The 14,267-nt window shown below is 49.6% G+C and overlaps 1 protein-coding gene across 1 annotated transcript; it reads right to left on the bottom strand.

Moving 5' to 3' along the window:
* Positions 1-1,077: 1,077 nt before the first annotated feature.
* On the bottom strand, positions 1,078-7,452 carry LOC100280985 (protein phosphatase inhibitor 2 containing protein). The gene is made up of 5 exons (NM_001411387.1): positions 7,236-7,452; positions 4,980-5,053; positions 3,354-3,469; positions 3,075-3,242; positions 1,078-1,516 (listed from the first exon to the last, which is right to left on the bottom strand). The coding sequence occupies exons 2-5, from the start codon at positions 4,982-4,984 to the stop codon at positions 1,308-1,310; spliced, it is 498 nt and encodes a 165-aa protein (NP_001398316.1). The 5' UTR covers positions 4,985-5,053; positions 7,236-7,452; the 3' UTR covers positions 1,078-1,307.
* Between the last annotated feature and the right edge of the window lie 6,815 nt (positions 7,453-14,267).

Below are 14,267 nucleotides of genomic sequence, written 5' to 3'. Positions count from 1 at the left end.
TGGATTGAGTGTACTATTTAAATGGTGTGGGACTGTGGGTTGGGTTGTGCGTCGTCCCTTCTTCTCCCCACGATGGCAGCCAGCCGCGAAGTCGCCTCAGCTTCCTAATCCCTTCCTCTTCACCTTTCGCGGCCCCACCGCTCCCTGTACTCACGCTCTAGTGCTGATTTTCCCACTACAACGCGGTCGGTGGCCCAGTCGATTCCTCTTCTCCTCCCGTGGCCCCGTGCCCCCGTCGCTATTCCCCCTTCCTCTTTTGTCGCATCGCATCCTGTGGCCCTGCCGCTATTCCCCTTCTTCTTCCCGATGCGTTTCTGGTTTCCCCCACTGCGTCCTCCACGGAAGACTGGAAGAGCCTTGGCGCCTTGGCCGCTTGACATCGATGGTGACTCTTCGCCTTTGCGTTGCCTCCATGGAAGGAAGACGCAGCGACGCGGACGGACGTCGCAACGAGGCAGACGAACTTCGCAGCGAGGCGGACGGACGACACAGCGTCACAGCGCGACGGCGTGGCTTCCTCCATGTATGTGTCCAGCACGGCGGCACGACTTCCTCCAGGTACGTGTCCAGCGCGTCTTTCTCCATGGTTCCCAGCTACGATAGACGTCGTTCCACGAACGTTTCTTGGGTTGTTCCCGTGTGTTCCCGTTCCTCGTTTCGTGACGAAATTCCCGAAACGTGGCATCGTTCCTCGTTCCCTGTCACTAAGGCATGAAGTAGTGGTGGTCACCATGGATGTTCGAGTCATTTGTGACTTGATAGTCCTACAAGTGAACTGCATCCTACTAACACATTATGTAGCAAATGCAATACTTCTCTCATGATCAGGGGTGGTAACAGGCCATTTAATTTAGCCTAGCAAATTTAAGGATCGGATCAAGTTAGGGCCGGATCATAAAACAATATAATTTTGAACTAACAAAATTAAGGGTCTTGTTGGTTTGTGAAGCAAGTATTAGGACCATGATCCATTACCACCTCTACTCATAATTGATAACTGATTCAACACAGATCATACCATAGAAATAAGCACCTGGTAGCTGATAGGAAGATTCACTCTTGGCGAATAACTGATTTCAGCATCAAGCAGTTTGCTCGGTTTGAAACATATTTTCTCAATTGAAATTGTTAAGTCACCAACAAAATGGAGCGACGACCATTCGACCAGGTAGCCAACACCAATAAAATTATCGGTCATCAAATCCATTTTGGCACACCAGCATCTCAAAACAAAACAAGAGTAACAACTGTATTGCATACAATGATACAATAAATAACAGAGGAATCAGAACCTTCATATGAACTCCTCATGTTTGAGGCGAGGGCTTCATGTTATCATTCGGCCCTCCTTTCCCCACACCTTTGTCTTCGGAGCTGGTGGCAGCTCTGTTATCCTCATCGGCCTCCTCAGCAGTAAGGGATCCAGTCCTCATCAGCTCCTTAACCTTGCGGTACTCATCGTAGTGGGCACGGCGATGCTCCTTGAAACTCAACCTTGTCGTGTCAGCTTCAGGGTCTACATGGAACCCAACATATCACATTATGCCCAATGGTATTACAAAATGACACTTCTGGAAACATCTGGGAACAGCACATTGCTAATCTCTACTAACTATTAAGAAGGTAATGTAGATCAAAACGTGCCCCCGCTCACCATGTACCTACTCTCCCACTCACTCTGCATGCATGCAACTATGCAAGTTACGGGTGTCCTCTCATCCACTCATGCCGCATGCAAGCATGCAACTAGCCTCCAAAGCTAGGCCCTGTGGCTCCCTCCGCTCACGCTACATATGTTTTTGTCGAGGCAAATTTTTGCATGGGTTCTTAATTAAATTAAAATTTGAAGAAGCTAAGTGTAGCTTAGTTGGTCGACAGTATGCATGTACGCCCACACCTGATCCCTCAAGTCCAAGTCATTGTCGAGGCAAATTTTTGTATGTGTTCTTAATTAAAAACCCTTCTATGTTGGTCAAGTTTTTTTAATAAATATACCCCGTTTCTTAGGCGTACTTCTCTTTGTGCACAATATATAGAAAATGGTGACTAACTATCAACCACCATCAAATTTACTCAATCATTTCCGCAACACTTTTACAACATGCTGCTTATAACTAGCAGATATGAATGTTCATATGTGAAAAGTAAGGATATGAAACTTATACCAAATGTCCTGTTAGCTACTCATAGGAGTACATTATTTATCTCCCAGATTGTTTGATCTATTTTAACCTACTTATCAATGGATATAGCTATGCTATGCTAGCTTTGATGGATGTTCAATTCAGAAGGATGAGCTGAACTGTGTGTATTTGGTTCTTTCTTGTCCTTCTAAATTGGGTTCTTGTTGTGTTCTCAGTTGCATCTGGGCAGTAAATGATTAATCAAGTTTTCCCAGTTAAATCTTCGACTGTGAATAGATACCAAAGCATTCAGTCTATATTTAGAATATAATATTAGTGTTAAGGTGATATTTTGCTACACGGATTTTTCATATCATAGTGACAGTTATCGTTACATATATATGTTTTATACAATTTTTTAACTCTCGTGGCAACGCACGGGCACATATCTAGTTATGTACTAGGACAGTAGCAAACAAGTAATAGTAGACCACGCTATAATGATGTGGCATGGCATTTAACATTTGTCTGTGCCATATATGTACCTTTGGTTTTAAGATGATTTTTTTCTTGCTTAATGAACAATGAGGTTGCCATGCCCAATGCTAGGAAATTGAGAATGTGTCTAATTAACTGTATCAGTTATAAACTTAAGGAAGCTAGAGCAGAATGCAGTTGCATTGTTTCACTTGTGGAAATAAATGGAAGTGTGAACTAGTCTGCCAATCGAACATCAAAATGACCATCTTTAACTAGGACATACGGAGTACACGATATTCAAGAGTGATTTTTTAAAAACTTTTATTGTTCACATAGGAAAAAATAATTGTGTTATTTTAGTTTGGTCCATTTAAATATCTTACCAAAATGAATAAGAAAACAAATATGATCACGGTCTTGTAAGGCTGTAACCAGAATAACAAAATTGTAGCAGCTGGGCAAGAAGTTTACCAGCATCTTGATCTATGGCATCTGTATCATCATCTGACGATCCCCAACCATCATCCTTTGAAATGCTAATGCTTGAAGAAGCCACACCATTTAAGGCTGTTAAGATAGCTTCAGCCTGGACAGTCTCATCAAGACATTTGTCGAAAGGACGTGTTGGCGACAATGATCCTAAAAGGCAAGAAGTGAGCCAAATAATCACGTGCACACTAGGGAATACTTTTAAGTTTTAAAGTGGTCGGAGATAGGCATATAGTATGATTCAGGTGGCAAGATGTTTACCATCATCATCTATCATTGGGTGATATGGTGTCTTTGGCTCTGTTATCTTCTGCCTCACCGGTTTGTTTGACTCAATTTCATACAAATTGTCCTCATTCCACTTCACACGGTGAGAGCTACAGGAAAGGGGTCCATAAGAACTATCAGAAGCTAAATCAAGAAAATGGCCACAAGAATATGGACTGTATCACATACTTATGTAACAAAAGATGCCATAGAACGGCCCTTGCAATTTTACATATTATCTACTGACCCTTGCAATTTTACATATTTCTGAAGTTATTCCTGCACACTTGAGAGTGCCATCACAAGAAACAGTCAATTGATGCTTTTTCATTTTTAATGACAACCCATTTTACATATTCTCTACTGAGTACCCTTGCAATTTTGAGATGCGAGGTTCCAAAACCAATCAAAATCAACGCAAGCAGTGCTAATAAAGAAAGCAATGTTTGTGTACAATGCTGAAATGTAATGGCCCTGTTTGTTTCGGCTTCTGGCAGCTTCTGGCCACCAAAAGCTGTTGTGGACTGCCAAACGCTCAGCTTTTCAGCCAGCTTCTATAAAATTCGGTGGGGCGAAAACCATCCAAAATCAACATAAACACATAATCGGTTGAGTCGTTGTAATAGTAGCAATCTGTCACTTTCTAGATTCTGAGCCCTATGAACAACTTTATCTTCCTCCACACGTAATCGTAATGATACTCAAATTCTCCCTACAGCCAGATTCTCCTCACAGCCAGATTTTCAGAAAAGCTGGTCAGAAAAAAGCTGAACCAAACAGACCCAATGTTCCTTCCACCATATCCGCTCTTAACTCTCAACTATTTGTCACACAATAACCAAATGAGACTATTTAGTATTGGAATGGAAATTAATTAATTTCAAATAAAAACATGAGTTCACACATTCAAGTGAATACTATCATATGTTTTCATGAAATGCAACTAATTTCATCAATAAAGACTGACAGCATAGTGTATTGGAATTGGATATAACAACCAGGCTGTACCAAAGTTCTAACACAAACTCTCTCAATATCACAATATTTGTCAACCTCGGCATGCACAAAGGCAAGGGAAGCACTAAGCATAACAAAAATGATTAGCAACCACTGACCATACATACCCCGTTTAAATACTCTTTCACAATACTTAGGATGAGGTAGAGCACAGAAAAATCTCAATAAGTAAACATTATACAATATTATTCCAAAGTGTATAAACATTTTGAAACAATATGGTCCATTGGTCATATACATGCAAATTCTGTTAGCACTTAATTTAGATCCCAATCCTCTTTTATGTCCAATGTAAACTGTAACACTGGTACATTAAAGTAGGTCGTACTTAGACAAGTGTAGCATTGCTTAAATAGATTAGAAGAGAGAAAAAAAAACATGTTAGATTCCAGCAGAGAAATGATAAATATACCATAGGACTAGAAGGCATTTTTTTTTCTTATCCATTGCTTACGAATTGTTAAGTTCAGACATGAGTACTAGCTGAGAATGAATAGGTAGGTAGAGAGCGAGTTACAAAAGAATGGGTCTAGTCTACATGCATCAGACTCCATAAACTGTTTGTAACAGAAATTCAGAGATGGGGAAACTAGGAATACTGACCTCATGCTTGAAGTGTTTTAATTTCACACTGATGAAAAAGTGAATGGTGCTCGCAAATCTTTACACACAAAAATCTGCTGATGTAAGGTAAATCATTAGTTTTTAAACAAATTCTTCAAAAAAATCATCCACTCAAGTTTTCCTTCAAGAATAAATGAAACTATATAATAATATTAGAAAGTAAGATATAATTTCAAGCTGGATATATACATATGAGCTGACAATGGTGTTTGTATGAACCAAGGAAAGCATGCACAGCCATTTTCCCACATCTATTATTTGATATTGTCAAATGTTGATGATCCATAATTGACTAATTGTAATAATAAATCAATAAGAGAAGCTCAGTACAAGACAATTACAGCTGAACCAAGAGTATGTAAAGTATACATCGAGGGAAGACATTAGGCATATCAGACTAATGTAAGCGATGCTGCCTACAGAGGTACAAAGAAAACTCAGCTGAAAGATCTCTGACTATACACTTGACGCAAAATTAATCAGATTGGTGAAAATAGTAAAAACCATACTACGTGTGTTTTGCTGTTTAAAGAATTTGTATACAGTTATAACATTATGACATGCACTTCTAACTTCCAAATAGCTGATACCCTGTCCTTGTACACAATAGAACAGGTACCTGGTCTTTCTGATGTATGCTATAGTAACCATATCACAGTGGCTTCTTATATGAACAAGCTAGATAGATTGCACAGAAAGTGTAATAGAAAACAACCACCATAACTCGTCATAAATTGCAACAGGCCAGCAAACAATGAAAGGTGCATGTTCATGTGAAAGAGAGAGCAAAACATTACTAACTGAACATTGAACACATATATGGTTGTGAAATGTATTTTTAAGCCAATTTTACTGTAGAAAGGGTACAGAAATAATCTTTTAATAAGAATACAGAATGGGTTCTAACTCACATGGACACTATAGGACAACTTAAGTTTCTCTAATCTATTCACTTTGTAAATCGAGCAAGATATATTCATTAAAGTTCCTGGATAAAGTATAAATATTAAGTGGCATAGAATTTTTCCATCCAACATAAACCAGTGCTGTGGATTCATGCACCTCTCGTAACAACAAAATGGCTTCTTTCTAATTAACAAAAATAGCAATAAGCGTAAGGAATCTAAGGATGAAGAATCCTTTCCCCTTCTGTTCCCAAAAGATAAATTGTTTTTAGCCATAATGATTGGCCTGATGCACTGATTTTGGGGAACCATGAAACCCAGAAGTTTTTGCAATACAATTAACCATTTGCAGCAATCTATGGCCAGTTTCATGGAGGAAATTCGGCTGTCAACCAAAAGTACAGTATCAATCAACCAATAGTACCATCAAGGCATTAACATCCCCACCCGGCTGATTTGGCTAGTATGCACAATTATCTTCCCCACCACTGATCATATCAGCATGTATCACTTATAGCAATGGTGGCATAAAAGAGAACCACCGATGTAAGCAAAGATTAAGTTTGGGAACAACGAACAGAAGATCGTGGAGTAGCAAGTTGGCTCGCTGATCCATATCGCTCATCTTGAGCACTTCAGCTTGTTTAATATTATGCAAACCGCAGATGGGCTCTTATTCAAGTCACGCTACGATTCCAGGGTATGTTGCCTACTTCAGTCAGAGCTGCTTAGTATGCCCACCCCTCCTAACAGGCCAATGCTTCTTCAACTGAGATGAATTTTGCTTGAGCAAGACCGCATGGGTAAAGCTATTGCAGATTACGGGGAACCAAAGTACCGAACAGATGTAACAAACACTGTCAAGTTGGGGATCATGTCAACAATTTTGAGTCAGAGGCGCCTAGGTGGCAAATTGTCTTAGGGCTAATTTGGTGATTAGGGATCCCTAGGGGATCCATGGGTGAGGAATCCCCTCGCAATTCAATTTTAAATAGCAAGAGGATTTCTTCCCCTCAGGATCCCCGGTCACCAAATCAGCCCTTAAGATCATCGCAATCTGTGTCCACCTTAACAAGTCCATCCAACTGATTGTATATATGAGATTAACGAACATAGATGCAGAGCAAGAGCAAGGGCAGACCCAGCAAAGGACAAGGGTATACACAGCCGATAATTTTTTGCAAAAGAACGAAATTAGCAGGCATCGTAATACATGTATACACTTGCAATTAGATCAGATCGGATTATAAAAAGCCAGAATAGCTTAGTTTACTCTTGGGGTGCTTGCCTTCGCAAAGAAGGCAGGGGGGAATACAGGGGGCGGGCATACCTTGTTGGTGCTCGTTGCCGGAGACGGGCCCGACGAAGACCTGGGACCTGGCGTAGGACGGCGGCTGTAACCGAGTCGTCGCTCGAGATCGAGAGAGAGAGAGAAAGCACGCGGGGAAACGGCGGCGGAGGTGGGGAGAATCCACACGGGAGAGGAACGCCCTACTGGGTGGGACCGTGGGACATGGGCCGTTCTTTTTTCTTCGAACAAATATATTCTTTTGTAATTTCTTTATTTCCATCCCAGCTCCATAGACCGTAGCTACACTACACTAACCAACTTCAAAATAATGTGTAAACCAACTCAAAACACATATCAACAAAGAATAGTGATTTTTCTTACTCCAACATCTTCCTCATTTTTCCTAAAAAAAATTGTGTCTCACATCCACATCCACATCCACATCCTCATCTCCCTCATAAATGTGTTCCATTTCTCCTGTTGTCACTGACCTGGACGCCAATCACTGTGATAAGTAGCGGTGACGGTGCTCTCTGCGGAAACACAGACGGTCCGTGGCCGAGGACCGGATAGTCCGCGACCTGGTGTAGAGGCTAGGGTTTCTGCCTGACGAGTTGGACGGTCCGCGCGTGCGCAGAGACGACGGGTTTCACCAACAGCACCTAGATCTCGCTCCCGGGAGGGAACCCGTCGAGGAGAAGAGATCCTAGGGTTTATCTTGGGATCGACAAGCCACCCAAGACGCCTCTAAACGATATAGAGCCGGAGAGGGGTGAAGATTAGAGGAAGAGATCTATGTTATTATCTACTTCTAGGGCAAAAGGTAAAGAACTGAAGGTAAGTTGATTGTTTGATCGATTGTTGGTTGTTTAATCGGTCGTACCCCTTCAAATATATAAGAGGGGTCTAGACTCGTTCCTAGGTGTTCTCCAACACTCCACGGGATTAGAGGAATAAACACGCGATGAGATAGGAGTTTTAATCGCCTGATCTGATCTATTCGTGGATCATCGGGCCTCAGGGCCGAGCCGTCCAACCGTGCCCAGTGCCACAAATTGTGCTCAACACATGTCCCCCTACCTTTTGGAGAAGCTGAGCGAACCAAAAGCAGTAGTACATGCTGGAACTAACTCGATGTGATCACATCGGTTCTCTTAAGCATCTTGTCACATACTAGGATGATATTGCTTTAGGAAACGCCCGTTTAGCGCCTTGGGCAAGTCTTCGCCATGTGATGTTTGCAACATGTAGGCATTACTAGATATTACTTGTGTGATCTTGTAAGGACCTCCCCAGCTTGGCGACCACTTCCCGAACTTCCGGTCTCTGTTGCTTAGTGGCAATATGGTCTTCCATACCAGGTTCCTACATGTAATGACTTAGCTTGACCTTTGTCGGGGACCATAATTAGGGGTACCCCCAAGACTCCTAATCTCAGCTGGTAACTCCCATCAGCACAAAGCTGCAAAGGCCTGATGGGCGCGATTCCGGTCAAGGCTCCGTCCACTCAAGGGACACGATCTCGTCTTGCCCGAGCCCAGCCTCGGGCAGGAACAGTAGACCAAGGCAGATTCACGCCTCGCCCGAGGGTCTCCTCAAGCAATGGGCGCACCTTCGACTCGCCCGAGGCCCAGCTCGGGCAGGCTTCACGGAGAAGCAACCTTGGCCAGATCGCCACGCCAACCGACCATATCACAGGAGCATTCAATGCAAGGATCGCCTGACACCTTATCCTGACGCACGCTCCTCAGTCGATAAGGCCGCAGTGACCGCAGTCACTTCGCCGCTCCACTGACTGACCTGACAGGAAAACAGCGCCGACTGCCCTGCTCCGACTGTTGTGCCACTCGCCAGAATGAGGCCGACAGCAGCTAAGTCTAGCCTCGGGCGCCATAGGAAGCTCCGCCTCGCCCGACCCCAGGGCTCGGACTCAACCTCAACTTCGGAAGACAGTCTCCGCCTCGACCGACCCCAGGGCTCGGACTCAACCTCGACTCCGGAAGACGGTCTCTGCCTTGCCCGACCCCAGGGCTCGGACTCCACCTCGACCTCGGACGACGGTCTCCGCCTCGCCCGACCCCAGGGCTCGGACTCCACCTCGACCTCGGACGATGGTCTCCGCCTCGTCCGACCCCAGGGCTCGGACTCCACCTTGACCTCGGACGACGGTCTCCGCCTCGTCCGACCCCAGGGCTCGGACTCCACCTTGACCTCGGACGACGGTCTCCGCCTCGCCCGACCCCAGGGCTCAGACTCAGCCTCGACCTCGGAGGAGTCACCGCCTCGCCCGACCACGGGCTCGGACCGACCACGTCACAGGGGGGGCATCATTACCCTACCCCTAGCTAGCTCAAGCTACGGGGAACAAGACCGGCGTCCCATCTGGCTTGCCCCGCTAAAACAGGTAATGATGGCACCCCGCGTGCTCCATGACGACGGCGGTTCTCAGCCCCTTACGAAAGCAAGGAGGCGTCAGCAAGGATCCGACAGCCCCGACAGTTGTGCTTCCACAGGGCTCAAGCGCTCCTCCGACGGCCACGACATCACATGAACAGGGCAGCAACACCTCTCTAACAGCCATGACGACATGTACATAGGGCTCTGGCTTCCCTCTGCTAGACACGTTAGCACATTGCTACACCCCCCATTGTACACATGGGCCCTCTCCTTACGTCTATAAAAGGAAGGTCCAGGGCTCTCGTACGAGAAGGTGGCCGCGCGGGAGGACGGGCCAACGCACAAGGCTCTCGCTCTCTCTCTCTCTCTCTCCCTCGTGAACGCTTGTAACCCCCTACTGCAAGCGCATCCGCCCTGGGCGCAGGACAACACGAGGCCGCGGTTTCCCCTTACTGTTTTCCCCTTGTGTTCCGTCTCGCGCCGACCCATCTGGGCTGGGACATGCAGCGACAATTTACTCGTCGGTCCAGGGACCCCACGGGGTCGAAACGCCGATAGTTGGCGCGCCAGGTTGGGGCCTACTGCGTGTTGACGAACAGCTTCCCGTCAAGCTCCAGATGGGTAGTCTCCAGCAACCTCTCCAACCCGGGACGATGCTCTGTTTCGGGAGTCTTGAGTTCATGTCCCTCGACGACAGCTACGACATGATACTCCTTCCTCCGCCACGCGACAACGACAATGGCGGCCGTCAGCCCGCCCGCCGGCGGCGGAATCGATGACGTCTTCCCCACGTGGCGGAAGAGCAACATCCGAGTCTGTCCCGTCACCTTCCCCGCCGATGGAGGAGGAGGCGGGGCAACCATGGCCAAGCAGGAGGCGGCACCTCGTCGGCTGTCGAGCGAGTCGACGGCGACGGCGCCCCAACGGGGGACACGTCGGGCGTTGACCTCGCGTCTGAGACGAAGACGAGCGTCGTTTCCCCGCAACACGCCAACCCCAAGCAGACGGACGACGCCAGCACGCTCGCGAAGGACTTGTTGGGCGTTAGCCTCATTCCTGAGATGATGGTGCAGTCCGTCCCCGACGCGACTTCGTCACCATCCGTCGATCAAGAGGTACTGTCCGTTTCCCATCCTGTGCCTTTTAGATTCAGCTTCGACCCACCAAGCGACCCCGCTTCGGTGGATGCTTTCATAAAGGCATATCCGAACCTTCCGAGGTATCATATGTGGTCAACCTGGGACCGACTGACGGCCGTCTCGACCTACGAGCCCACGGGTTCTGAGGAAGATGACGAGCCCGACTCTGGATGGGATTTCTCCGGGCTCGATAACCCCAGTGCCATGCAGGACTTCATGACCGCATGTGACTACTGCCTCTCCGATTGCTCCGATGGTAGCCACAGCCTCAGCGACGAGGACTGTGGCCCAAGTCGCGAATGTTTCCACGTCGATCTAGGGGGTCTCGACAAAGGCAACCACCTTGGTATGCCGGAGGACGGCAATCCCCCTAGGCTTGCGCCTCGCGTTGACATCCTTCGGGAGCTAGCTGTGGTCCCAGTCCCTGCGGGGGGTCAGGACGCACTGCTCGAGCAAATCCGAGAGATGCAGGCCAGGCTCGACGAGGGAGCAGGACGACTTGTGCAGCTTCGGCAAAATATCGGGCAGGAGTGGGCAGGCCGAGCGCCGGCCGGAGAAGCACGTCATCTGGCCTAGGACGTCCAGCACCGCATCGCCGACGATGCCAGGACAAGGCTGCCCCCAGCTTCCAGTGGGGTCGGCCAGAACCTGGCTGCAGCAGCAATACTACTCCGAGCGATGTCGGAACCATCCACCACCGAGGGGCCGCGAATCCAGGGAGAGATCAAGAATCTCCTGGAGGATGCCGCGGTCCGACGGGCCGAAAGCTCTGCCTCCCGAAGGCAGGGGTACCCCCCTCGAGCATCGAGCCGCGACTTCCCGACTCATGCGGGAAGCCTCGGTCCACACCGGGCGCATGCGGGACACAGCGCCTGCGGCCCCGGGACGCCTCGGCAACGAGCACCACCGTCGCGACCCGGGCGCACGCGGGACACAGCGCCTGCGGCCCCGGGACGCCTCGGCAACGAGCACCATCGCCGCGACCGTCGAGCCCACCTCGACGAGAAGGTGCGTCGAGGCTACCACCCCAAGCGTGGGGGACGCTACGATAGCGGGGAGGATCGGAGCCCCTCGCCCGAACCACTTGGTCTGCAAGCTTTCAGCTGGGCCATACGACGGGCACCGTTCCCGACCCGGTTCCGAACCCCGACTACCATCACCAAGTACTCGGGGGAGACAAGGCCGGAACTGTGGCTCGCGGACTACCGGCTGGCCTGCCAGCTGGGTGGAACGGACGATGACAACCTCATCATCTGCAACCTCCCCCTGTTCCGCTCCGACGCCGCCCGAGCCTGGCTGGAGCATCTGCCACCTGCGTAGATCTCCAACTGGGACGACCTGGTCAAAGCCTTCGCCGACAACTTCCAGGGCACATACGTGCGCCCTAGGAACTCCTGGGATCTCCGAAGCTGCCGCCAGCAGCCGGGAGAATCCCTGCGGGACTACATCTGGCGATTTTCGAAGCAGCGCACCGAGCTGCCCAACATCACCGACTCGGATGTCATCGGCGCGTTCCTCGCCGGCACCACTTGCCGCGACCTGGTGAGCAAGCTGGGTCGCAAGACTCCCACCAGGGCGAGCGAGCTGATGGACATCGCCACCAAGTTCGCCTCTGGTCAGGAGGCGGTCGAAGCCATCTTCCGGAAGGACAAGCAGTCTCAGGGGCGCCAGTCGGAAGACGTCCCCGAGGCGTCCGCTCAGTGCGGCGCGAGGAAGAAGGGCAAGAAGAAGTCGCAAGTGAAACGCGACGCCGCCTATGCAGACCTTGTCGCCGCCGCCGAGCACAGGAACCCTCGGAAGCCTCCCGGGGGCGCCAACCTGTTCGACAAGATGCTCAAGGAGTCATGCCCGTATCATCAGGGTCCCGTCAAGCACACCCTTGAGGAGTGCGTCATGCTTCGGCGCTACTTCCACAAGGCCAGGCCACCGGCGGAAGGTGGCAGAGCCCACAACAACGACAAGAAGGAGGATCACAAGGCAGAGGAATTCCATGAGGTCCACGACTGCTTCATGATCTACGGTGGGCAAGTGGCGAACGCCTCGGCTCGGCACCACAAGCAAGAGCGCCGGGAGGTTTGCTCGGTGAAGGTGGCGGCGCCAGTCTACCTAGACTGGTCCGATAAGCCCATCACCTTCAACCAGGGCGACCACCCCGACCGTGTGCCGAGCCCGAGAAAGTACCCGCTCGTTGTCGATCCCGTCATCGGCAACGTCTGGCTTACCAAGGTCCTCATGGATGGAGGCAGTAGCCTCAACATCATCTACGCCGAGACCCTCAGGCTCCTGCAGATCGATCTGTCCTCGATCCGGGCCGGCGCGGCGCCCTTTCACGGGTTCATCCCCGGGAAGCGCGTCCAACCCCTTGGGCAACTCGATCTGCCCATCTGCTTCGAGACTCCCTACAACTTCCGAAAGGAAACCCTCACGTTCGAGGTGGTCGTGTTCCGAGGAACCTACCATGCAGTACTGGGGAGACCATGCTACGCCAAGTTCATGGCCATCCCGAACTACACCTACCTCAAGCTCAAGATGTCGGGCCCCAACGGGGTCATCACCGTCGGCTCCACGTACCGACACGCGTACAAATGCGACGTGGAGTGCATGGAGTACGCCGAGGCCCTCGCCGAATCCGAGGCCATCATCGTCGACCTGGAGAACCTCTCCAAGGAGGTGCCAGACACGAAGCGCCACGCCGGCAACTTCGAGCCAGCTGAGACGGTTAAGTCCATCCCTCTCGACCCCAGCAACGACGCCTCCAAGCAGATCCGGATCGGCTCCGAGCTCGACCCCAAATAGGAAGCAGTGCTCGTCGACTTTCTCCGTGCGAACGCCGAGGTTTTTGCGTGGAGTCCCTCGGACATGCCTGGCATACCGAGGGATGTCACCGAGCACTCGCTGGATATCCGAGCTGGAGCCCGACCCGTGAAGCAGCCTCTGCGCCGATTCGACGAAGAAAAACACAGAGCCATAGGCGAGGAGATCCACAAGCTGTTGGCTACAGGGTTCATCAAAGAGGTATTCCATCCTGAATGGCTAGCCAACCCTGTGCTTGTGAGAAAGAAAGGCAGGAAATGGCGGATGTGTGTAGACTACACTGGTCTAAACAAAGCATGTCCGAAAGTTCCCTACCCTCTGCCTCGCCTTGATCAAATCGTGGATTCCACTGTTGGGTGCGAAACCCTGTCTTTCCTCGATGCCTACTCAGGGTATCACCAAATCAGGATGAAAGAGTCCGACCAGCTCGCGACTTCTTTCATCACACCCTTTGGCATGTACTGCTACATTACTATGCCATTCGGTTTGAGGAACGCGGGTGCGACATACCAAAGGTGCATGAACCACGTGTTCGGAGAGCACATTGGTCGAACGGTCGAGGCTTACGTCGATGACATCGTAGTCAAGACAAGGAAAGCCTCCGACCTCCTCTCTGACCTTGAAATGACATTCAAGTGTCTCAAGGCGAAAGGCGTAAAACTCAATCCCGAGAAGTGTGTCTTCGGAGTCCCCCGAGGCATGCTCCTGGGGTTCATCGTCT

This window comes from Zea mays, chromosome 7 (genome assembly GCF_902167145.1).
Source record: "Zea mays cultivar B73 chromosome 7, Zm-B73-REFERENCE-NAM-5.0, whole genome shotgun sequence".
Taxonomy (NCBI): Eukaryota; Viridiplantae; Streptophyta; class Magnoliopsida; order Poales; family Poaceae; genus Zea; species Zea mays.
The sequence above is the reverse complement of the archived record's forward strand: the minus strand, read 5'-3'. Positions and strand labels throughout refer to the sequence as shown.

Excerpts from the sequence above, each read along its gene's own strand:
- LOC100280985 (NM_001411387.1), bottom strand. Across the intron at positions 3,243-3,353 it reads CCCAATGATAGATGATGATG|GATCATTGTCGCCAACACGT; the intron begins GTAAACATCTTG and ends CTTGCCTTTTAG. Across the intron at positions 1,517-3,074 it reads TGCCATAGATCAAGATGCTG|ACCCTGAAGCTGACACGACA; the intron begins GTAAACTTCTTG and ends GGTTCCATGTAG.